The 24,578-nt window shown below is 40.3% G+C and overlaps 1 protein-coding gene across 2 annotated transcripts in view; it reads left to right on the forward strand.

The window, feature by feature from the left end:
• Positions 1-24,578, forward strand: part of SLC25A26 (solute carrier family 25 member 26) — a 2,337,350-nt gene that overhangs the window by 72,230 nt on the left and 2,240,542 nt on the right. For both annotated transcript variants that reach the window (XM_044077958.1, XM_044077959.1), the window contains exons 2-3: positions 1,524-1,680; positions 22,196-22,305. In XM_044077958.1, the coding sequence (XP_043933893.1) occupies positions 1,524-1,680; positions 22,196-22,305 (267 nt within the window). The remainder of the gene's footprint in view (positions 1-1,523; positions 1,681-22,195; positions 22,306-24,578) is intronic.

Here is a 24,578-nt window from a genome sequence, read left to right on the forward strand (position 1 = left end):
TTACATAAATGAGTTTTATTTACAACTGCATAAGTGGTTCATTGTACAAGACTATAAAGGTAGCCCCACTGGACCCAAACAGAAATAGCTCCCACTCCGCACTTGCTTACAGATGTCTAAATGGTAGATAATTTCAACTTTGCTTGTTTTAATTATCTTCATCTGTAGACTCTTCTTCTCCTTTCAGCTTTTGCTGGTTAGGGGTCACCACAGCGGAACAACGGTCTTCAGAACGATTGGCAATGGAGTTTTACGGTTTTGATTCAACAGCCCGGCGCCCAACTTTCCACAAAAGGCACACACATGCACACACTCACTCCTTGGGCCAATTTAGTGCCCAATCCACCTACAGGATGTATTTTAGATGTGGGAAGAAACTGGAGCACTCGTAGGAAACCCACACAACCACAGGGAGGACATGCACACACTCCACAAAGAAGGCACCCCAGCCGAGAATCGAGCCAGAGAACCTCTTGCTGTGAGGCGACAACACTAACTGCTGCACCACCGCAGCCACCCATCTTCATCTGTAGACTAAAGATCAAATAGGTTACCCAAAAGAATTCCTGTATGCTAAGTGTGAGCTCAAAAAGCAGTTAGCGCTCTCTTTTCGGAGGAAGAAGTAGAGAATCCAAGGAAACTTTATTGAAGTGAATGAATGGGGGTCTAAATACTTATATGGGAGTTAACGCAAGACTGCAGGAATGCAGTTATCCCATAAAACAAGTACTAGAGTCCCTGGGGACACTTTGAGTTTTATGGATTGTGACTGTTACTGTAAGCAGTCAGGGGATAGGTCGCCACTTGATTTCTGGGAATTTTAGCATTTGGGCTTGAAATAAGTTGGGAGTATGCGGTCACTCGACTAATAGAGTTATCACTGCATGAGTAGCCTGTGCTTTGTACTTGGTGTGAACTGCTTTATTAGGTCTAGGTAATGGGTTGCCCTTATGAGATGGCTCAGGGTGTATCCTGCAAAGAGAATTTATATCTGCATGTCTCTGTATAAGGTACAGCTAATCTTCCATAGGTGGCCTTCATGAAGATTTGCTACTATAAACGGACCTTTCCTACATTCATACATGTATATCCCTGTGGTTTGAGAACTGGCTTAGAAAACTGTGCTACACATTTTATATTTTTGCAATTGGTAAGGTCCTTGTAGTTCTGAGACACAGTGGCATGTAGGCTTTAGAGTTTCTGAGTATCTGCATTTCTAATATTTTTTTTCTGATGGCTAAGTCATTGCTGCTGTTGAAATGTTAGTTTTTATTTTATTATGCAGCATCATTCTGCCTATCATTGCCTCGTTATCTCCTACTGACGTAATTTCAATTGGTTGCTTTTATATTGTTTCACTTTTCTGTGAAGATATGGTAACAGATGAATTTCTTCTCTTGATTGTTTCGGACAGTGTGTGTTGCTAATTTCATATTTCCTTCGCATTGTATTTGTTGTAAACATTTTGAACATGGTTTGGTGGTCTGTGTTAATTGTTTGACTTTTATCCCCCCACCTGAAAGGCTGGGGGCACTGCAGGCATATGTGTCGACTTGACGCTATTCCCATTGGACACCATCAAGACTAGGTTGCAGAGTCCTCAGGGATTTTACAAGGCCGGAGGCTTCCGAGGCATTTATGCTGGTGTGCCATCTGCTGCTGTTGGATCTTTTCCTAATGGTAATATTTATTTTTAGCTAAAATGTATTAAGGGTAAAAGTTGTTAAAACTGCATTGTTTAAATAAAGTAATACATGCTGTATTGAAATATTTCCTTTAGTTTTGAAACAATGCAGTTTTCATTCTGTATAATAGGTTAGACAATCAGTCTTCTTCCTACACCCATGTTTATTTTATGGCTTCCATGTATGACAGTCTAATATTCTTTTTATTGCTACCTACAAAAAGTAATGGAGAAAATAATGTGAATTTATTTGGACATGGCTTGTTATGCTCTGAATATTTTGTTAAAAACTGATTGGAGACCTGTCTGTCATTTTTTGGCTAATGAACATGGTGTAGAAGTGTGTGAGCAGAATCTTTAAAAGCAGTTTATTCTGTCTCTTGAAGTGTCAGAATTTTGTTTAACAAGGCTAAAAACTCTCTATGCTGTATTATTAGTTATTTGTATGGAGATTATACAATGTATTAATTCTGAGATGTAAAGTGGTGAGCATTGTTGTATTTCATCATAATATAAATTGTCAATACGCAAAGTAAATGCCCAAATATCTCCATTTACATATATATGTATATATGGGTTACCTTCACTTCCCCTAAAGAGACCAAATGACTGGCACTTCACTTCCCCTAAAACTCATTTCCCTGACAGTCAGTACTGGCAGTGTGTGTAGAGCACTGTAAGGCAAGTAAAAGGAATATGTTCTTTTCCCCACTGTAGTGCAACCCTGGAGTTAGTATATATATATAGTTGGGGGGTGTAGCCCCCCCCACCTAGTTTGATTTTATATTATCTGCTTTTGGTTTTATATTGTTCAGTAAAACCAAACTAGGTGGGGGGCTATGCCCCCCTACACCCCCACCCCCTAACTATATATGTACCAACTCCAGGGTCGCACTACAGTGGGGAAAAGGACATACTCCTTTTACTTGCCTTACAGAGCTCTACACACTGCCAGTACTGATTGTCAGGGAAATGAAAATGAAGTGTCAGTCATTTGATGTCAGTCAAATGAGCTTTAGGGGAAGTGAAGGTAACCCGTATATATTTTTTATATATAGATATATATGTGTGTGTGTGTTTTTATATTTATATATATATATATATATGTATGTATATATATATATATATATATATATATATATATATATATATATATATATATATATATATATATATGTATGTGTGTGTGTATGTATGTATATATATATATATATATATATATATATATATATGTGTGTGTGTGTGTGTGTATATATATATATATATATATATATATATATATATATATATATATATATTTTTTTTTTTATTTTGGGACTGGCAATTTATAGTCATTTTGAGCAGTAGAGTCAATTCCAGAGGTGGGGAAAGCACTGTATAATGAACTTGTCTCTCCATCTAGTTTTATCTGTTGTAGAAGATATTTAAGCAATAACCGACGACATGGTGTGGTTTATTGAAAATTTACCCACGGTTGGTGTGGTTTAATCACGAGGGCAAAGCCCTCAAACAAAGGCAACCGTGGGTAATTCTTCAATGTATCACAACCACAGAGTCGTTTATTGCTATTATACAATGACATTATTTAAGAAAAAAAATACTTACTTTTCTTAAATAATGTCTTTGTATAACGGCAGATTGCTGTTCTTCCGCCGATTTTGGTATACTGCTTCTTCATTTTGATGTACTGCGCATGCATATGGGACTTGCGTTCCCACGCATACCCAGTACATCAATGCTTTGAAATGGAAGCAACAGAGAAAAGAAAGTCTCCATTGCTCCATATTCTCTCTCTTTTTTTTTTTAATTGTAAAAAAAAAAAAAGGTTTTGGGGCAGTTTATACTAACGGAAAAAAGTCGACCTTAACAATTTGGTCCAGGGAGCTTTTGTTAATTAAATCTACGAAATTTTGGATGTATCCCACATTTGAGGTATAGATGTCCCAGTTTATTGATGGGTAGTTAAAGTTTCTCAAAATGATGGCATTCTTATTTATGGGGAGTTCATGGAGAACATTAGGAACCTGTAACAGGCTGTAACAGTCGATAGTTGGTCCCGTTTATGGATCTGTAGCAAGCCGTGTCAAAGTGATGCAATCACTAACAAATATGGAAATGCCACTGTAGTAGGCATCAGATGTGACGGCATGGTAGGCCCAAAACCCAGTTAGGGAGGGAGGGAGTGCTTTACCAACATTTAAACCATCTTTCATTAATTACACAGACTTGAATGTGTTCCAAATGCAGGAGTGCCTTAAGGTCAGGAAGCTTGGTATTTACACTTTTGACATTCATCAGTGCCACTTTAATGTTATCTTGCTTTGAATTTATTCAGCTGGACTCTGCCTAAAAAGGCACTAGGGGGCAGCAAAGCCTTTATATAGTACGCAAAAGCCTTAGAACTAGAGATGCAGGCCACCCTTAGCAAAGCAAGTTGGACTGTTGAGCATCTCATCCCATGCTGACAAATACTGGAGCCCCCTTAAATGATGCCAACTGTTTAGGTTGTTGTTGATTCCAGGTATCTTTTCTTTACATGTAGACATCATTCTTGTAGAAGGAAATATTTTCTCAGGAATGGAGTTTTGCCTATAGTTTGACATGCATGGAGAGATCTGACATGACTGTTTCAGTCTTCCATGGGATTCTGCATGCCAAGCAGTTTACTCCCACATGGATCTCTGCCTTGTCATAGTAGTATTTGTGAGGCAGAAGGGCCTTAAGGACCCGTAAGATATCTTACATCCTGGCTCCTGAAAGACAACTCACTACCACCATTTCTTTGTCCAGCCTAGTGAGAGGAAAGTCAGTCTGTTTGACTGTGGAGTCACCAATCACTAAAACATTTTTATTCATAGAGTGGTGTGGTGTAGTGGATTTGATTTCATTTAAATCTTGGTGACCATTTATTGTAAGCTTGCCAGAAAGTGAGATGGTCTTAGATGTATGCTGAAATCTTTTCCTCATGAGTGTGGGAGTCTTTGCAAAGATTTTTTTTGCAGCTTCAACATTAGAAATTTTAGAGAATCTTAGCACTGTGGAAGTGTGTGTGTTGCTCATAGCCAGTTTAATTTTGTGAAAATGAATCCTTGGTAGTTAAATACTTCTCTCACAAATAGAATGTCTTGTACTAAGTAAAAATTCATCATCTGTGACCATCAGGCAACTACTACACTGCCTGAGGATACCAAGAGGCTGTCCACAGAAAGAGGACATGTAGGCTGATCTTTAATTTTTGTCCAAGGATTAGGATAATTTGTTGTATTCACAGACTTGTTTATAAAGTAAGGAGCAATTGAAGTTTATCTCTATAATTGCCATGCCTGCCCTGCTGTCTGGGTTAAATGAGTAGATTAACTTAAGTTGGTAATGTAATATATATGTGATGCTGAAGGTTACCTAGGGGAGCTATGAGGTGCTTTAATGCTGTACAGCAGCAATGGGGTACTGAATGCACCGAATGGAATATAAGGTCTGCAGTGCAGCTCATTAGGCAACACATTAGTTGTAGTACAAAGAGGAATGGGGAATGTAAGCTGTACTGGATCAAAATTGTAGCATCTACTCAGTACAGTGTGCAGCACTGCTAAATCGTCTTATTTGTAACAAATAATAAAGTAAGAAAAAAAGCTGAACAGAGCACACTGTCCATTAGCAAGATACTTGAATTTGGCCTCAAATAGCAAGCAGGTTTCAAAAACTAGCCTAGAAACCTTCTTTTGCCACCAGAAGGAACCAGTAAAAACTATTCAAGTGCTAACTCACTAATTAAGCAGTAGAAACACTGCAAGGTATATCAGTGCACCTAATATTAAGCAATTTAAGCAAAGGTTACTTAGCTTGGTATACCTAGCTTCATAATAAGTTGTCAGATACAGCTTTAGTAGTAAAAATGGAGAATTTTGCTTAGTGTGTAGCTTATTATATCAAATGAGAGTCTTGCTGTGCTGAATCATCTTATTTATAACAGAGCAAAGCACGAAAAATGATCAATAGAGCATACCATCCAATGGCAAGACACTTGAATTCGGCCTGAAATAGCAAACAGTGTCCAAAAATTAGCCTGAAAATCATCTTCTGTCACCAGAAGGAGCCAACAAACAAATTCAAAAACTGACTTGGTAATTAAGCAGTAAAACAATGCAGTATGTTTCAGTACACTTAATATTTAGCAATTTTATCAAAGATCACTTAGCCTGATGCAAATCAGAAGTGATGCCAAACTGTGGTGAACATCAGACTTTTTTTTAACTGGAAACTTTCTCTGTCTTTACTAATGCAGTTGCAGTTGTTTTAAATACTCGTCTTGCAAATAATTGGTTGAAACCTTAGATCAGATAAGATGACTTTTTTCTGAGACACAAGACTAATGGCACAGGCATTAAAACTGTGTGACTGATAAAATTTACTGTTTCCCTTTCCCATTGTGCACCACGGGTGCCCTGTTTTTCCAGATTTCTTTACTGCACTAAGACGAAGGCAGCAATAAATGGCATTTGGCTGCTTTACTTGTAAAGATTCTTAGAATTATGATTAAAAACCTTCTAGTTTTTATTTTGTGCCTTAATTGATACTTTCTGGTTCTCCTTTCAATTCTAAACTCCTTGATCTCTCTCTCTTAAAACCCGGCTGCCTCGTGGTTTTGGCGTCTTTCCAGGCTTGCTAATTGTTGCTGAAGCACCTACCAAGGGGAGAAAACGCTGAGAGAAGAAAATGAGCCACTTTTGTGATTTTAAGTATTTTCTTCTGATTTTTTGTTAAGATTTACTGCTTTGCCGCCTACTTTTTGGCATTTTCCGGCTTGCTAAAGTTTATATCTGTATCAGAAACAGTATTTAGAACACATCTAGAGCCTGTTTACTGCATTTCCTGTGTTGCACTTAATTTAAAATCGTTTTTTTCTCTTAAAACTGCGTTTTACCTGACTTTGGCCTAGCACTCAAGTGTGGGGTCATTTATTGCACTGTTGTGAATATTCTGCTACTTGTGTATCTCTGCTACCTTTAAACTAAAACAAAAAAGAAAAAAAAACAAAAAAATCTTGCTTTTTTTCCACTTTCTGAAATTTAAGAAAGTTCAGTTACAGATTTGCTGTTCTGAACTGTTTGTAAGTTTCTAGATGGCCAGTGCTTTCATTGGTCTAAAGGGAAGTCTCTGTGTTCACCAGTGGCAGTGGTTAACACTGAACAGCCTGCCTGTCCCTGTAGGAGTGGTTACTGCCTAGAAGCTGTAGTTTTATTGGCCATTTTGGGTCAGTTGTAAACTCCTTGATCTCTCTGTCTTAAAACCCTACAATTCTCTTTTTGCGCACTGAGCAGCGTCGGGTAGCGCTGCCTAAACGGGTTTAAACTATTCCAGGCTCCACAAAGTCTGCTCTTCATTTTTTCCCTTAGAACTGTTCAAACTCTCAAAGTAATCACTCTAATCTCTTTCTAAAGCCCTGCACTTGCTCTGTTCTTATAAGGAAACACTAACTAAAGCACTACACCCTCCTAGACTTCTCATAAGTACTAGGCTCCCAATTGGTCCTTCCTGATCAAGTGAAAAAGCAGTTCCCTTTACTAATCTGATCAGTGAAAAAACAGTTCCCTGTACTAATCTGGTATGTCCAAGGGTCAGTTTCATGGTTACTCTCCAGTCCAGCTGGTGAACCTGGGAATTTTGAGGCAATGTTACAATTGCCTTATGTACACAGACAACCCTCTCCTCCTTCCAACAAACTCTAATACATGTGAGAGATGCAGTTACACAGCCAAACTGGAGGCAGAGCTCTCTCAACCCAAGACTGGCACAGTCAGTCAGAAGGAAAAGGTAACCACCCGCACCACAAATCCAGTCTCACATAGACCTATTGCATCTGCATACCCAACACATAAACACACAAAAACATACTCGGAGGCTCTAAATAAAAATCTGCCTAAGCAGCAAAGACCTCCAAAGCAGATATCCAAGCAACAGCCATCCCTCAACAATACCCACGAATCACTTATCTCACAAAGTCAGTGTGCCTCACAGTCACAGCCCTTAAGGCTAAACAACACACCAAATACACTCGGTATAGGGGACTCTATTGTCCGGCACACTGACGTCCCGCTCACCAGACTGAACAAGGAGAAGGTCAGTGTAAGCTGCCTGTCGGGTGCCAGGATCCGCCACATAACACAAGCACACAAGTCACTCCAAAGCAAGTACAAATATGACTCCATCATTGTCCATGCTGGTGTGAATGACCTGAGACGTATCTCCCTGGACTACATGAAAAGAGACATAGAGGAGCTCTCTGATCATGTAGCCCAGGCTGGTATGACCCTGACCCTGAGTAGCATCTTGCAATCACCAAGAATGATGCCACAGTATAAAGACAAAATGATCAGTTTCAACAATTGGCTAAAGTATTGGTGTCATTCAAAGGGGATCCAGTGTCTGTCAGCCTGAAATGACATGCTCGACAAGCCACGTTGCTTCGCTAGGGACGGCTTGCACCTGTCACCCTTAGGCTTTCGTATACTGGCCAAGGCTCTTGCCACACCCATAGTGCCTTTTTTAGGCAAGGCTCAAAGGACAAACCCACCTCCATAGACAACCCAAGGATACAAAAACTAAAGGTAATGCTACTCAATGCCAGAAGTCTAAACCTCAAGATGCACGCACTCGAGGCTCTCCTCAGTATGGAGAAAATCGATGTCTGTGCAGTAACAGAAACCTGATTTAAGGCTCCTGAGAGTACCCCAGCACTACCAGGTTATAACTCATACCATGCTTTTCGGCCCCAAAACTCGGACCGAAGCACAAAAGGAGGGAGAGTATCTATATTCATCAAAGATACCTACACCTCCAGGTTAGTGGCACTGCACGAAGCATCGAAAACCATCCATGTGCAACTAACAACGAGCAAAACTGCCTTTCAGTTTGTAGCCTGCTACAGATCACCATCCCTTTCACAGGAACCCCACTTGGCATTCCTGAGAACACTGGAGAATATGAAGGTCTCTCCAAACACTATGTTATTGGGTGACTTTGACTACCCAAACATTGACTGGGAAAACTACTCAAGCCCAAACACCCTCGCCCAACGGTTCCTTGAATTTATAAACTCTAACGCGATGGAACCAACTGGTCACCACTCCCACAAGAAGGAACAACATATTGGACCTGGTCATCACCAACATGGGGACTCTATGTTCCACACCAGAGGTAATGGTAAGATCAGACCATAAACATCCATATCCCGTCCCCACCCCCAGCCAAGGAAATCACTATAAAGAATTTCTCAAAAGCTAACTTCACACTTCTCAAGACTGAGGTGGAATCCTTCAAAGCCCCCAGGCCAGAGGATAATACAGCCCAATCCGCAGAATCCTTTACAACTGCATTCTATGAGCACCTGCAGGAATGCATGGATCGTGCTATCCCAAATAAAACCAAGACTCACTCCTCCAAAAACAGGAGACCTGTCTGGTGGACCCCGGCCATAAATAAGCTATACAACAGAAGGAGGAAGCTACTACATGACAGAGCAAAATCCCAAAAAGGGAAGGCATCTCTGATCAGTATTAACAAGAAACTACGGTCCCTCATAAAATCATGAAAGGCCAGTTTCGAAAGAAAAATTGCCCTAGACACTAAAGATAATCACAAGGCCTTCTTTAGTTATGTCAGGAATATGGGTGGAAACTCCCAGATATGCTCTGAATTGTTGCATAACGGTACAAAATATACCGAACCTACAGACATAGCCAACATCCTGGCAGACAGATTCAGTGCTAACCCCCCCCCCTTCCCCCTCAAAGGAGCAAATGCCTATCGCAACTGAATGTAACCTCCCTGACATCACAGATGCACAGGTGAAAGCTGCCCTCTCCAAAGCAAAAAACACAGCATCTATGGGACCGGACGGTGTCCCAGGCTGTGTCTTACACGAGCTCCAAGAAGAACAGAACCCTCACATTAAGTCACTGTTCAAACTTAGCCTTACTACAGGATATGTACCCAGAAAATGGCGTACAGCTACAGTGGTCCCACTCCACAAAGGTGGTGCCACAGCGGACCCCGGGAACTATCGCCCCATAAGCCTGACTAGTCTGGTCTGTAAAGCTATGGAACGTATTATCATGGAACTCATAAACAAAGACATTGGGAGCCTCCAGACACTGGACCCTACCCAATTTGGCTTTGTTAAGGGCAGATCTTGCCTCTTAAACCTAGTTGATTTCTTTGAAACAGTTACCAAAGCCATAGACGAGGGCAAGGTAGTCCACACAGCCTACCTGGACCTCGCAAAAGCCTTTGACACAATACCCCACTCGGGCATCATAAATAAGCTTACCAGCTTAAATATCAACCCTTATATCACAAGATGGGTTAGAACCCACATGGTCAGAATCACAGGTGCCATGTCCAAACCAGTTACAAGATGCGTCCCACAAGGCTCAGTTCTTGGACCTCTCTTATTCGGTATATACTTCTCTGAGGTTCAGGCTAACACGGGGGGACTATGGCTGACAAAGTTCGCAGATGACTGAAAACTGGGAGCCGTAATCGACTCTTCAGCTGACACAAGCATCCTCCAAAAGGGTCTCACGGAGACGGATGCTTGGTGCCAGAACCACAGTCTCAAGCTAAATGCTAAAAAGTGCATAGTCATCCCCTTTGGGAAAAACAAAGTGCCCACAAATTACCACATAGGTGGTAATCCATTGGCACGGAAGAAGTAATTAGAGATTTGGGGACCAACGTAGATAGTAATCTCTCCTTTGATAATCACGTTGCCAAAGTGGTTAGAAAGACCTTCTATATAGCCCACCTTATCACGAAAGGGTTCGCATCTAGATCAAGAGAGGTCATTGTGCTCCTCTACTCATCACTCATCAGACCCATAATTGAATACAATGCCCCTTTTGGGATGTACCTTACCCGACACCTGCAGCAACTGGAGAGACCCCAAAAGTACCTCACCAAGAGGATCATGGGCTACAAACAAATGTCCTATGCAGCTCGACTAAAGAAACTCCAGCTCTACTCAGTTGCTTACCACCTACTCAGAGGCGATCTATGCCTGATGTACAAAGCCATGTCTAACCCAGAATTAATGGACATGCTCCATCTCAAAAAATCCAAATCCCTTAGAGCTACAGGCTCCAGGGACTTAAACCTCAGCACAAAAATAGATAGGACATGCTGGAGGGACAGATTCATTTCCCAGAGGCTCCCCTCACTCTGGAATAGAATACCAATTTATGTTAGACATAGCCCCTCGCTGACCCTCTTCAAGCGAAATCTAGACGCGTGGATGGGAAATCGCAAATTCACCCCTGGGATCTCTTGTCCCTGCTCGACAGAGGCACAGAAAACTAATCTTAAAGGGCTACCTTCTGTGACCTACTATACAGAGGCACAGTAGGCTAATCTAATAGGGAGGTGAAAGCCAAATGCACTCGGGCTAGGCTTATAAATGCCCTAGGGCAGATAACCTAGTATCTAGCTATGAACCTATACATTTATAAGGGAGATCTGGTTAAAATTTTTTTTAGCCTTTCTTTTGGGACCCATTTCTCCATTTGTAACAAGGCATGTCTCTGAACCTCTTAGCACACGAAATCTGAATAAAGCCTGAAATAATGTGTGGGAGGGGGGCAAAGGCCCAAAATAGGTCAGATTTTAAACATTGCGCTTATAAACCTAGAAAGTTACTAGAGTGACAGGATTTGTGTTAGCATCCATTTTCTTATGAATATGAAGTCTGAAACTCAAATGTATGTCATTATTTAGTGACTTCAGTCCTCAGTGATTTGCTAGAAAACCACACATTTTACAAGGAACAGAGCAAACATTTGAGGCAAATATTTGGACAGTTGAGAGGTATGCAAAAAGATCTTGCCATTGGTGTGCCTGTGTCAGGAACATGGAAATAAATAATGAACTTTTTACTTAGTACAAGACATTCCACATGCAGTCTGGCCCAGAGTCTTTACTCTTTGGTGAAACCTATAATTAAAAAAAAGTGCTTTTTTAAGGACTTTAAGAGGTCGACCATAAAGAGATGCAAAGACCTCCTTAGAATTTTCCTGCTTGAAACATCTTTGGCTGCCCAGCTACAATTCAGTTAGCATTCCAGCTCCTTTTCTGCTTTTCCTCTCCTAGTCTTTTCATCCTGCAGAGCTCTCTGTGGCTTCATCCTCCTCTTCCTGTTCTAATTTTTAAGAGGAAGCTTTCTTAGTCTATTCATTTTCTTCAGTCTTTTCTGCCATGTCACAATCTGTTGCAAAAATTAAAAATGAAATACGGTCTCTTATAAATTGCCAGCTGTCGCCTTAGTGAGTTCTTATACGTCTCCCACTCATCTGGGTACATCTAGGGTAGCTACATTCAGATCTTCCCCTAACATGCCCACTGTTTGATAGATTATGATAGGCTTGCAGAGGTTGTTAAGGTTTAGGGCAGGCAGCCTAGTGCTCTAGTATCAGCACATAGATACACAGTGTTTTTAACAGATGCTGTCTTAGGTTAGACCTTCATCCACCTTCCTTGCCTCAGGTGTTTTATAAGTTTGATTTTTTATTTATTTATTTGCTGTAAATAGTCTTCAAAGGAAGTAGCAAACTACTAGAATTACTTTGTTTGCAAATTACTTTGTAATTTTTCTCAGTGCATAATTTTTGATGGCCTGTTTTATTTATTAATTAATGTTTGTGAACACAGCTGTATGTATTAAAGAGGATGGGTGCAGCCAAAATCTGGGTGAGCTGTAGCTGTATGCCCCTGAATTGTGGAAAATCTATGACTTTTTTTAGGGGATGGTCTCAGCACATTTTGTTCTATTATATATCCTTATGGGGTGCATTTTAATTACTATGTGTAATTTAGAAACCACATTACTGCTGTTACTTGACTTGCTGCCAGAAAATTTAACAGTACTGTGTAAAGCTAGGAGTCGTTTTATGACAGAATTGTATACAAATTCACAATAATTCTGTTTGTGAACAAGGTAAATGTAACTGAACTCGTTGCCTTCCTTGTTCCAGAACTGAATTAGTATAGTTGAGCATGTCGTTTAATACATTGCTTTAATTTACTGCTGAAATGTTTGTCATATCAGGAGACTAATTAAAGAGGTGGTCTAGCCTTCTTGAAGGTTGTATTCCAAATGAGAGCTCTTGGGATGAACAGCTTACCAAACGGCATTTGAATAATTCTCACTGATTAACTTTAAACCTATATACCCATATATAACACCCCCATTTTCTAGAACTGTAACATGTAGGATCTATGTTTGAACAGTGCACTTAGAAACAATGCAGAGGACAAACTGGAAAGTCAAGCTGACAATGTGCGAGGCTTATGAAAACATAAAATACAGCATTTGACCATGCAGCCTTGTGGGTAAGGTGAAACGTTCTTGCACTTAATGGATTCACTACATACACTTTGAGTGGATAGGTGAGTTGATCAAAAAATTGTTCCCATTTAACTTAACAAAGTAACGTTCATTGTGGCAAATTGTTACAGTAAACTCTTTCAAATGTGCTTTTAGTTCAGAGTTTACTGTTGTGTTTCTTGATCACTTACTTTTTAGTGCTGGAAATGTTGAAGTTGAGAACATTGACTGTTCTTGTGGTATATGAGGTGTGCTTTTGTGAAGGCAAGTGGAGTTTCGTTTTAATGCTTAAACTTTCAGATATTCCAAAAGTTTTGCTGTTAGGGGTAATAGTGTGTGTGCGTGCGAGTGTTTTCAGGTTAGAGTTAGAATATGGGCTAGGGAGGGAGATAGATTTAGGGTAGCATGTGTATGTTTCTTTAGGGAAGCAAGAATGTTTGTGTGTGTATGTCTTGTACAAAGGTACTGTTAAGGAAATTTTTTTTTGTATGGTAATATGTAAAGGTTGGGGTTAGGAGGAGCAGCAGGGTTATGGTTAGCACATATGAGTAAGGTGGCATGGGGGAGTGAAGACCCCATCCATCCTTACTAATGTATGCTAACCCTAACCCTGTCTCTGTCATTAACTCGAACCCTACACAATACTTCATCAAAAAAACTTGCCCTAACAGTTGTACTATTTTGACAAATTATGTCTGAAGTTATTGTTAGGATTTGTTTTTAACTGACTGATCACAAAAGGAAAATGTTTTCATCGTTTTTTTCAGTAACGGGTAGTTTTAACATGCAGAAATCAATGTACTGTGGATTATTGTTTTGATATTAGGGAATATACTCATATGATATACTCATATGAGTGCATTAGATATAACTGAAGCACAAATATATATGTACATATATATTTTTGTGTGTGTGTATCTCATCAAACATTTCAGCTATCTACTTACACTGAGACATTACTTGAACTTCTGGATCCAAATATTCCAGTTTTCACGTAAGATTCCATCTACAGAAAGAATTCCAGTAAGATGCAGCTGATGCAAATATTGAAGAATCACAGGAGTCTGAACCTTAAAAGGATTCCGGTTCTTGGTTTAGCACCAAATGTATTTCTACTTACCCATGTATAATTTTCTGGTAGCAGGTTTCTTTGCCTACTTTAATACCTGCTGCACAGCCTCAGAAACAAGTGTCTAAAAGGTGTTCAACTGACTGCCTAGATGACAGAATTTTAAGTTCAGAACTGGGATGTATCAAACTCCCCCCTGTTCTGTGAGAATTAAGTCCATTCTGTGCGAAAGCGTATGGTAATTGCCTGCTCCAAAAGGGGGGGTCACCATATTTATTTGTGAAGAGTCCTTCTGAATCTTAAGAAGAACATGGGTCGTCCGAGGAAATGATGAAAAGCATACAAGAACATTCCCATCTATGGAATGAAAAAAAATCTGTCTTCCAGGCCTGGTTGCAAGGGATCTTGGGGCAGAATTTCTCTAACTGTCTGTATTGACTGGTGGCAAGCCTTTCTACAGCTGAACCAATTCCTGGAAGACCTCCGGGTTCAGCTTCCATTTTGATGACCTGCCCTGGTCTTGCTCAGCTTGTGTGCCAAAGTGTGCTTATGACACTGCTGTTGTGTGACTTGTTGTCCTCTGGCCTTTATTTTTTTGTCAAGGTTCAGCTTTTGTCCATTTCTGATTATTTGCCCCTGGATCCCCCCACCCTTTCTTCCTTAACTTCTTGTGAAACAGTTTTTGAAATGTGTGTTATGTTTTTGCCTGCCTAGTAGACAAGAGGCACCTGCTTCGGATTTTAATTTTGGTTTAGAAGAACTTAGTGTCTCCTTTTGAACCAGGTCATGAGACTGGTTTGAGGTTCTTATTTTGGAAAACAGCATATCTGAGTTATAAACGCTTAAGGTGAGTCATCCATATCTTGTTTTCCGTAAGGATAGGATAAGTTTGATAAATCTTTTTTATGCCTAAGGTTGTTTCATAGTTAAACCAGGCTGTACATCTCCCTTTTTCCTTTCCAGAACCTGAAAATGAGGGAGAAAGGATTCTTCACACTCTGGATGTCCATTGGCATCTCTGATGCTTTATTGACAGAACAAAATCCTTCAGAACTTCTGATCAACTATGTATGTCTTATGCTGATAAAAAGAAAGGACAATTGGTGCCTAAAAATACCGTTTCTGAATGTTTGTTCCATGCTATTACTTTTGTTATTCTCACCATAACACCCCACTTCCAGGCAAAGTCAGGGCCCATTCTACTAGAGTCTTGGTACTTCTGTGGCTATTTGGAAAGAGGTGGAATCTAGAAGTATTCTACAGACAGTGACCTGGTCACCTCTGCATACCTTTATTAAATGCTATAAACTGAACTCCTTATTTTGGTCTATAGCAGATTTTGCTAGGAATACTCTCCAAGGGATCCTGGACTGTGATAAACATTCTTCCTCCCTTACTCTGTAAACTCTGGTATTTGTTCCATATAGCTTAAGGCTACTGTAGATGTGATCGTATGATAAACATAGTCCACTCATGTAAGCAAACTTACCATAGCAATAGTCGTTTGAATAGACCTGTGCTGCAGTAGCTGCCCTCCCTCCATCCCCCATTTTGATATATTGGGTCCCCTTCATATAAACAAAATCCCACTTACCTGACTTTCATAACATCGAGCCGAGAACACCGAATGTCCAAAACACCGACTGCTCGGAAAACTGACATTCAACTAAAGGTAAGTAACTGTTTGGACAGCTTGTTGACCTTTGCCTCTGACCTCCACGGTAGTGCTATCTCGAAGTTACTATATTTAGTTAGGGGTGTGCCCCCCATGGGTGTGTTTTTTTGCTTACAATTGTTTGCTTTTCGGGTTGGCCAACAGGTTACTTAGTTGAATGTCAGTGTTCCGAGTGGTCAGTGTTTCAGTGTTGTCTGCTCAATGTTATGAAAGTCTAGTAAGTGGGAGTATGTTTATATGAAGAAGACCTATATATACAGGCAGAGCCCAGACCTAAATCCAATAGAAAATCTGTGGGATAACCTGAAGAGGGCTCTGCACAAGAGATGGTCTTTGCTTTTGCAAAGAAGAGTGGTCAAATACGGCCAAGTCAAGATATGCCATGCTGACAGAGTCCTACCCAAGAAGACTGAATGCTGTAATTAAATCAAAAGGTGCTTCAACAAAGTATTAGTTTAAGGGTGTGCAGACTTATGCAACCAGCTTATTGTATTTTTTTATTTTTTATATTTTTCTCCTAACAGATTTGTTTGCTTTTCGATTGAATTGTACAGGTTATAGGTGACATTAAAGGTGGGAAAAGTTTTGATATGATTTATTGTGGTCTCATTTTTTTTATATCACAAAAACCTGGCATTTTAACAGGGGTGTGTACACTTTTTTTTATATCCACTCTGTGTGTGTGTGTGTGTGTGTGTGTGTGTGTGTGTGTATATATATATATATATATATATATATATATATATATATATATATATATATATATATATATATATATATAAATAACATTTTGCTAGGGTTGTGGGATTTATTTGTATATTCCTGTTTGACATGGCTTTAGCCTCCCTATCTTCTGAGACAATAAAGCTCTGAGGTATTTGGCACGTCCGCTACTGGTTTTATCCTCAAACAGTTACTTACTAGTGTCTAAGGCACATGGTAGGAGCCCTACAGCTTTGGAAACCTGGCTGGCCGGTCCAGTCCTTTGCAGGAAGTGCCATATAGCTTAAGGCTACTGCAGCAGTGATCTATTCAAACAATTTGTTGTTGTGGTAAGTTTACTTATACAATTGTATTTTTTGGCAGATATTTCACTATTCTGATACCACAGCACACACATTTATCCATTCACAGCCCCTTTTTCCCATTCTTGCACATGGGGTCAGGTTATCATTTTAATAGTGACAATCTTTTAGAGCCAAGATTTACATTGCCAGGTGGCTAGCCCTGCTACGGCAGTTCTTCCACACCACACTCGTGCACACACTCACACCTATGACAAATTTAGAGTGTCATCTCCACCTACAGCATGTCTTTGGAATGTGAGTAGAAACTGGAGCAGCCAGAGTAAACTCACGCGAACACAGAGAGAACGTGCAGACTGCACAGGGAAGGCACCCCAGCCAAGAATTGAACCAGGGAACCTGTTGCTCTGAGGTGACAATGCAATCCACTGTGCCACTGTGCTGCCCCAGACCTAAGAAAAAAATTAGATTGTTGGAGGGGTCATGAAACTTAATCCCTTTTTCAAGGAATCATTGTCTTAAGGCCTAAAGCACTTGATTTCTAAAACTTATGAATTTAACCATCCGTGAGTGCTGTATTCCAGCTGAGAACTCACTAGATGAATTAGTAATAATATTCATAATTATAACACCGATTTGTTGACAAGGTAGGTCCACTGAACACAGAGTCCCTTTTCAGGGGTTTGTAGTGTGCAGTATGGATTGTAAGTTGATAATTTCTGCTTCCTTTCTGTTATGACTTGTTTTCAGTTAAACATTTAACTTCTTTGTGCTCCTTTTATAAATATTTTATCTCTTCCCCTCATTTTCTGAAATTCTTTTGCACAAAACAACACATTTCAAGTTATTTGAGGACTTAACATTTTTAAGAACTGTTCTTTTAGCTAGATCAGTGGGATTTTTTTTCAGTTTTTTTTTTTTTTTTTGCCTGAATGCCTATTTTTGAATTTTTATTTCCAAAAATGTCCAACTTGTTACGTTGAAAAAGTGGATGTCACTATTTTTGTACATATAAATGGAAAAAATGAAGGTTCCTAATAACTTTCCAGGAAGACGATACAATTTTGTTCCCCTTCACAGGTATGGGAGCAGAACAGAGGCTGGAAACTTACCTAGCTGATAACTAAACATAAGTTGTAGGGACGTATTGGATTCAGTGCAGAAAAAAAAATAAATGTATTGAACTGTGTGGGAACATAGATTCACAACAGGAAGGTCATACTGGACAAATCTGATAGAGTTCTTTGGCTGGACAACCAAGGGAAGTTGGTTTTGGGCAGTAGTATATCAGATTTATAACTTCATTATGTTAATGTCTGGAATCGGAGATCTACATATCATGTGGTATGTATTCCCAATAAAGTAAAAGGCAGTCTGAATAAAATCTCATGGATGCCAGAAGGACTTCAACATAGTTTTTTTTTGCTTTATGAGCTGTCTGACAAACAGGATAACAGGATATACAGTACTGTGGCCTTCATAACCATCATCAGGGCATTAGACATTATACTATGTCCTAGGGTACTAACACTGTATAGGCAGTCCGACACTGAGGGTAACATTACATGGAATTTACTCAGATGAAGGGATAACTACTGGGTGTGACAACACTCAGTGCAGGTCTGTTCATACTCCTTGCCTTTATTGGCTCCCTGCATGAAATTGAATTGACTTTTAGTCTAGAAAAAAGTTGGCGATAAAATTCCTCTTCATTGAAAAATCAGATTTTCTTGTTTTCCTGAGGTAATGTATCCGGTTCCTACGTATAGAAACTGTGCACCATGCAGCCAGACTATAAATATAATTGATGACATGATCATTGAACCTTGCAGGTAAGATCTCTGCCTTGCCAGGGACACTGTTTGATGAATTGTCTTTCCTTCCACAAAACAATTTTACACAATTACGTGGCAGAGGTATTTTGTAGTAGAGCTTGCAGAACACCTAACAGGAAGAGTTTGCCATTTTGCTGTTGAAAAGTGTTTTGCACAAGGTTTATAGACAGGATTAACAGAACTTTCACAAGACTGGAATAATTAAATAAAATGCAATAAAAACAAAAAAAGCAAAAAAGGCAACATTTTCGTGTGTAAAAAATTACATTGTCAGGAAGAGGTAATGGTAAAATCAACAGAAAAGGAAAGAAACCTGGGATAGTCATGCAAGGTGATCTGAAGGTATATAGACTGTGGGAAACATCAAGGGAGGAGTGTTAAAAGTGCTGTCGTTAAAAATTAAAAGTTATTCTTCTCTTAATAAATAGTTGGTGAAATCCTTATTGGGAGAATTGTGTGCAATTCTATAGACCTCGTCAACTTAACAGTTTAGATATGACAGAAACAATACAGAGGAGGTCAACAAAACAATACATTGTGTATATCAGAAACTATATAAACAGAGTATAAAAAAGTGTAGTATGTGTAGTCTTTAGGAAAGGAAACAGAGGTGAGAGCATAATAAAAACTTTCCAGTGCTTGTAAAACACACACAGAAACTTTCAAATTATTTAAAGGATTGTATAGATTGCAGATGAGTTACTGTTTAGAAAAAATGGAACGTTTGAAAAGCGGAAGAGAAAGTCTGAGGATTCATTGGGGGCAGCTCAGGTGAGACACAAAAGAGGAGGTAGATGACTGCACTAGCCTTCTTTTGGGCATTGGCCATTCTTAGAATTGATGGGAGATAAGCTATTAGATAAATAATACCTTCATTTTTTCCATTTAAAAAATGACATACTGTGAAGGCCATGTGGTCTTTATCTGATACCAAAATGTGTGTTTTTGTATTGAATCAGTAGATAATATATGATTGCTAAATTCTTGAAGTTGTAGTTTAAGAAAGCTTGTGCAGTGCGGGATGGGATGGCTTATTAGAGGTTTTGTCTGGTGTTTTGGTATATATGATGTGGTAGTTGTGATACAGTTGAGTCTAGTGAGTGCTGGTGACCAGTTTTGTACAAGTCTTCATATGATAATATCTGTGCTTATGTGAAAGGTGGTATTCTGTGATGCATCCATTGGTGAATTGTATGGTTGATTCCAAGGAGAAGGAAGTATTCCTGCCTTGGCATTTTTCTACCATGATTGCTTGGACGTGTTTTGTGCAGAGCTGCAGCGCTGGAAATTCTTGAAAGAAGATACTTTGGGAAGGTACTGAAAGTAGTATTGGTACACTGGGTAACATTTATCTTGAGCCTTGAATTATTACTTGGTTATCACATATTAATCATATTAATATTTCAGGGCTGAGTCAAAGTATTATCACAGGCATATACTGTACACAAGACAAGGCAGACAAACACAGCCTCCACTTGAAAGGCAAGTGCCTGTACACCTTATCCAACAGTGGTAGGACCAGGAATCAGATGCATCGTAGTTATCTTAGTAAGCAGTGCAGTACTTTGTAATGAATCAGAACTGCTTGGGCAAATGTGCATCTGCTTGTATGTTATAAAATGAGTGAATGAACGAATGAATGAATGAAAACAAGGAGCAGTCTGCTTTGAGGGCAGTCCTGACAGCATCATAGGTGTCAGTCAGTTGCCACAGTTTAATGAGCAAAAAATATTAAACAGCTGAAACATTTATCACAGGTGGATAGTTAACTGTTGCTTTTTCCACGGGTGGAACTAGAAATGTATCCCTGATCCCCTGAGCTAACAATAATGCATGGAGTTATTTGCACTGTGTTCAAGTAGTTGTGTCCTAATTCTGTCAGTGGTCCAGTAACACTCCCTGTGGCTTTGAAATCTTAGAGAGTGTGTGTGTGTGTGTGTGTGTGTGTGTGTGTGTGTGTGTGTGTGTGTGTGTGTGTGTGTGTGTGTGTGTGTGTGTGTGTGTTTAGGAAGGGGTAGTAAGGAAATGTAGACTGGAATGGTGCATGTTTCTTCTGGGTAGTATCTAGTTGATGGCCCACTGGTAGAAGTGTGAGGGGGCCTAGAAAAAGAGCATCATGATTTTTTTGTTTGGGTACCACTTTGAAGATGTCAGGTGATGGGCATTGGAATGTGGTGTTTTGTAAGAATCTAGTATTGTCTTGATCATCAGGTTAGTTGTGTGTAGGGGGGGGTCAATCTTGTTTTGTTTTTTATTCTTTCCTTTCACTGCCACTCTTTTAATGACCTCTGCCAAGCCAGAAGATTATCTCTACAGCGTCCTTCTAGTACAAGCAGCACTGTTTCGGTGGGTTATGTCTCTCTCCTTGATGAATCGTTTTGTCCATTTGGATAAGTTTCTTACCTGTGTGGGTCCCTGCCTAGTTTCAATTTCGGCACTGATATTATCATGCTTGAAGAGTGACTGCAGATAAATAGGTTTAAGTTATGTGAAAAAAATCTTGCATTTTCATGGAAGTATTCAGATCTTCCAGTGGGAAAACTTTGGAAGTGATATACATTAGTTTTTTGGTCTGGTTTTCCAGAATTCCAGCAGACACACCTCTACATGAAATAATTTGAACTCTTCTTGAGCTTTGCTCTTCAGATCAGTAAAGAATTTTTCAACCAGGGTACAGCTACTTGCAGTCTTGGCCTTTTTTTTGAGAAGTATATCCTTAGAGTAGACTTCAGAAAGCATACAGCTTCTTGGGACATTAGTCCTTAAAATGCTCACTTGTAAGTCTCTTAATACATGTATTTGTAATTTGAAGTTTATGTATTGGAGAAGTGTACTTTATGTAGCTCAGCCATCATTTCTCATGGTATTGTATGTTCATACCTTGGTAATCTGTTCAGCACTGTACTTGTTTTCACAGTGATGCACTGAATGTCTGTCCTTGGCCTTTGTAATGCTTAAGACATTGTGATGCTTAAGACAAGTTCAGACTATGCCTATGCCGTCAACCTATTGATTACTTGCTCTGCTGAGATTGTCATTGTTTTGTTTCATCCATCTGCACTGTGGTTGCATGGTTGCACTTCTTTCGTTTGTGAGTCTGTCTTTGATATCCAATGGGATGATCTTGTGATAGTTTTGCTGTTTGCTGAAACTTTACACCACCACTTCCACCTCATATTTCTTTTGTTTGGGTCTTGCCAAGGATTAAAGATCCAGTGAGTAAACATTACAGCATATTAAAATGTTTAATTTTAACTTCTTGGATAGTTTTTCTTATTTTTCTTATTGATGCTCTTCCCTAGACTGCTGTTTTATGCATATAATTATCAGGCTTTCAGATTATAATCTCCTTAAATTATGCAGTTTGGGATCACCGATTATTCAAAATATTCTGCTCACAAAACTGTAAAATGTGGAAACTTGTTAATATAATGTAATAATATATAAAACATTAAATACACTTGAAATATGAATGTTTAATTTTGGGGCATATTTTCATCTTATTCTTTTAACAACTGTATTTCTTTCTTTAGCTGCTTCCTTTTTCTTGGTATATGAATATGTTAAATCCTTGTTGGGTGGAGATGCATCTTCATACCTCTTCCCAGTCAGGCACCTGATTGCAGCCTCCGTTGGAGAAACAGTAAGTAGCAAGCTTTGTCTTACCATAGCTGAATTCCAATGTTTTCATGTGAGGGATTTGGTGTCGCAATCAGGAAGTATAAATTTGCAAGTACATAATTATAAAATAGTGGGCAAATATTAAGTATCAGTTTCAAAAGTCTGTACTATATAAAACCCAACCAGCAAGTGACATCACTCATGAATATTGTTTTTTTTTTAAGTTAATAAAAATGTTATCGAATATTATAATGGAATATGTAAGAAGAGAAACCTCCGGGAGCAATGATCCATCTTTATGTGGTAGTTCGCATCCTGGAGGTCTGTAGAGCACATCCAGTTGTCCGTCCCTAGGAAGGGGAGAATGGACTATACCGTGACCATCTGGAATTTTTGAGGTTTGATAAATTTGTTCAATAGGCTGAGATCCAGGATTGTTCTCCAGTCCCCTGTCTTTTTTGGCACTAAAAAAACCTTGAGTAAAACCCGGATCCTATCTGGTCTGGTGGGACTGGTTGAATGACACACTGTTTTTTTTAGCAGCTTTTCTATTTCTAAGGCTGCTAATTCCCTCTGATTTGGTGGTACATTGGGGATTCGTTCGAAGGGTCTGGGAGTTAAATTGAATGGTATTTGGTAGCCTTTGGATATTACTTTCTGCACCCAAACTTCGGTAGTAATAAGTTGCCAGGCTGGTAGGTGCAGAGAAAAATGACCCCCAACTGCTTCCAGAGGAAAGCAATCGGGCCGCTGCTCAGGAGCGCTGGTAGGGTCTGCTGGAGAAAGAATCTCTAGCACCCTGGTTATGCAGACCCCCCTCTACCCCGAAAGGGGCATCTTCCAGATGAGTTGTCCCCTCTGCCCCGGGGGGATTGCTCACCACGAGAGTCACAAAACGATCCTTGGGATTTCTTGAACCACATTTTTCCTCCCTTCTGGTCCCTGGAGTAAGACCTCTGGGGGTTGGAAAAGCGTATGCCCGCAGCAGACGAGGTCTTTCCATCTTTCTCACTTAGTGCAAGTGTGTCTCGTACTTTGGGTCCAGAAAGTGCAGATTTGTCTACAGGTTCATTGACGAAGGAAGATTTAAAGGGGTCTGCGAAGTCACACAACCGCATCCAAGCATTACGTTTCATGACAATGCCTGATGCAGCAGCTCGAGCTGCTCCCTCGGTGGTGTGAGATATCAAATGCATCGAGGAGTTAAAGATGGATTCAAGGGAAGCTAGCTGCGAGGCAACAGTGCCACACACCTCATCAGGCAATACCCCCACCAAAGAGGAAGACCTTTCAGAAATTAGGTCTCTTTGGAGGTGAGTGAAGTATACCAGATAGTTCAGCGACCAAATGGTGAAGGTCGCTGAAGCATAGGTCCGCTTCCCTAGTCTGTCCATGGTCCAAGACTCCCTGTTTGGAGGATGGACAGTGGAACTATCTTCTGCCAGTTCCCTCTTAGTGGCCGCCGCCACGACCATGGAATCAACTGTCAACTGCTTGAACCAGTGGGGCTGGTCTTCAGGTGTAGATAAAATTTTGTCTGTCCTCCGGTGGACAGGTTCTACATTGTCCAGGGCCTTCCAGGCACGCTGCACAATGAGCTTAACAAGGTCATCTGCAGGTGGGGTCACCCAGGAAGTAGATGGCTGGGCACAGAAGGCCTGCAAGAACACAGATTCCTCAGAAGAAGGGTTAGAGGACTTCCAGTCTCCCTGCTGCTTGAGGATTTCAAGAATGTTTCCGAATGAGACGTCATCTGGGGGAGACCATGGGGACCCTTCCCCCTCATCACAGTTGGTGTCTTCAGTGATAGATTCCTCCAGGGAATCAAGGTGCTTCCTCCTGCACTGTTTCTTCCGGGGTGGCTCCCCAGTGGGATCTTCTGAGGAGGACTCTGGAGAAGGGGCTCCCTTCAAAGGGGGGGGGGTCTTGTGTCTCCTGTGCCCAGGATCCCGAAATAGGGGGTCGGGACAGCTGCATGCTGGGGGGGGTTCTGATGCTGATGTTATTAGTGTTGACTGTGAGCCTGCAGAGGCAAGGATCCTCTCCATTACCTGGAAAGCTGACCTGCTCGAGGCGGAATGGAAGCCTTGAACCAAGAAAGACACCCTCAGAACCGGGGTCATACCCCACCCTGAGGAGCCTACGTCCAGGTGAGGTGCCCCAAGAGGACTGGAAGCCATCAGAGCTGTGGACATAGATGGCGCCAGTGAGAAAATTGGTGCCGGGCTAGGTACCAAGGTACGGACGGTCCAAGCACTGCTCCGAGAGAGCATCAGCTCCACCGGAGCCAATGCA

Source organism: Protopterus annectens, chromosome 7.part0 (assembly GCF_019279795.1).
Source record: "Protopterus annectens isolate FY-2018-M chromosome 7.part0, PAN1.0, whole genome shotgun sequence".
In the NCBI taxonomy this organism is placed as follows: Eukaryota; Metazoa; Chordata; order Ceratodontiformes; family Protopteridae; genus Protopterus; species Protopterus annectens.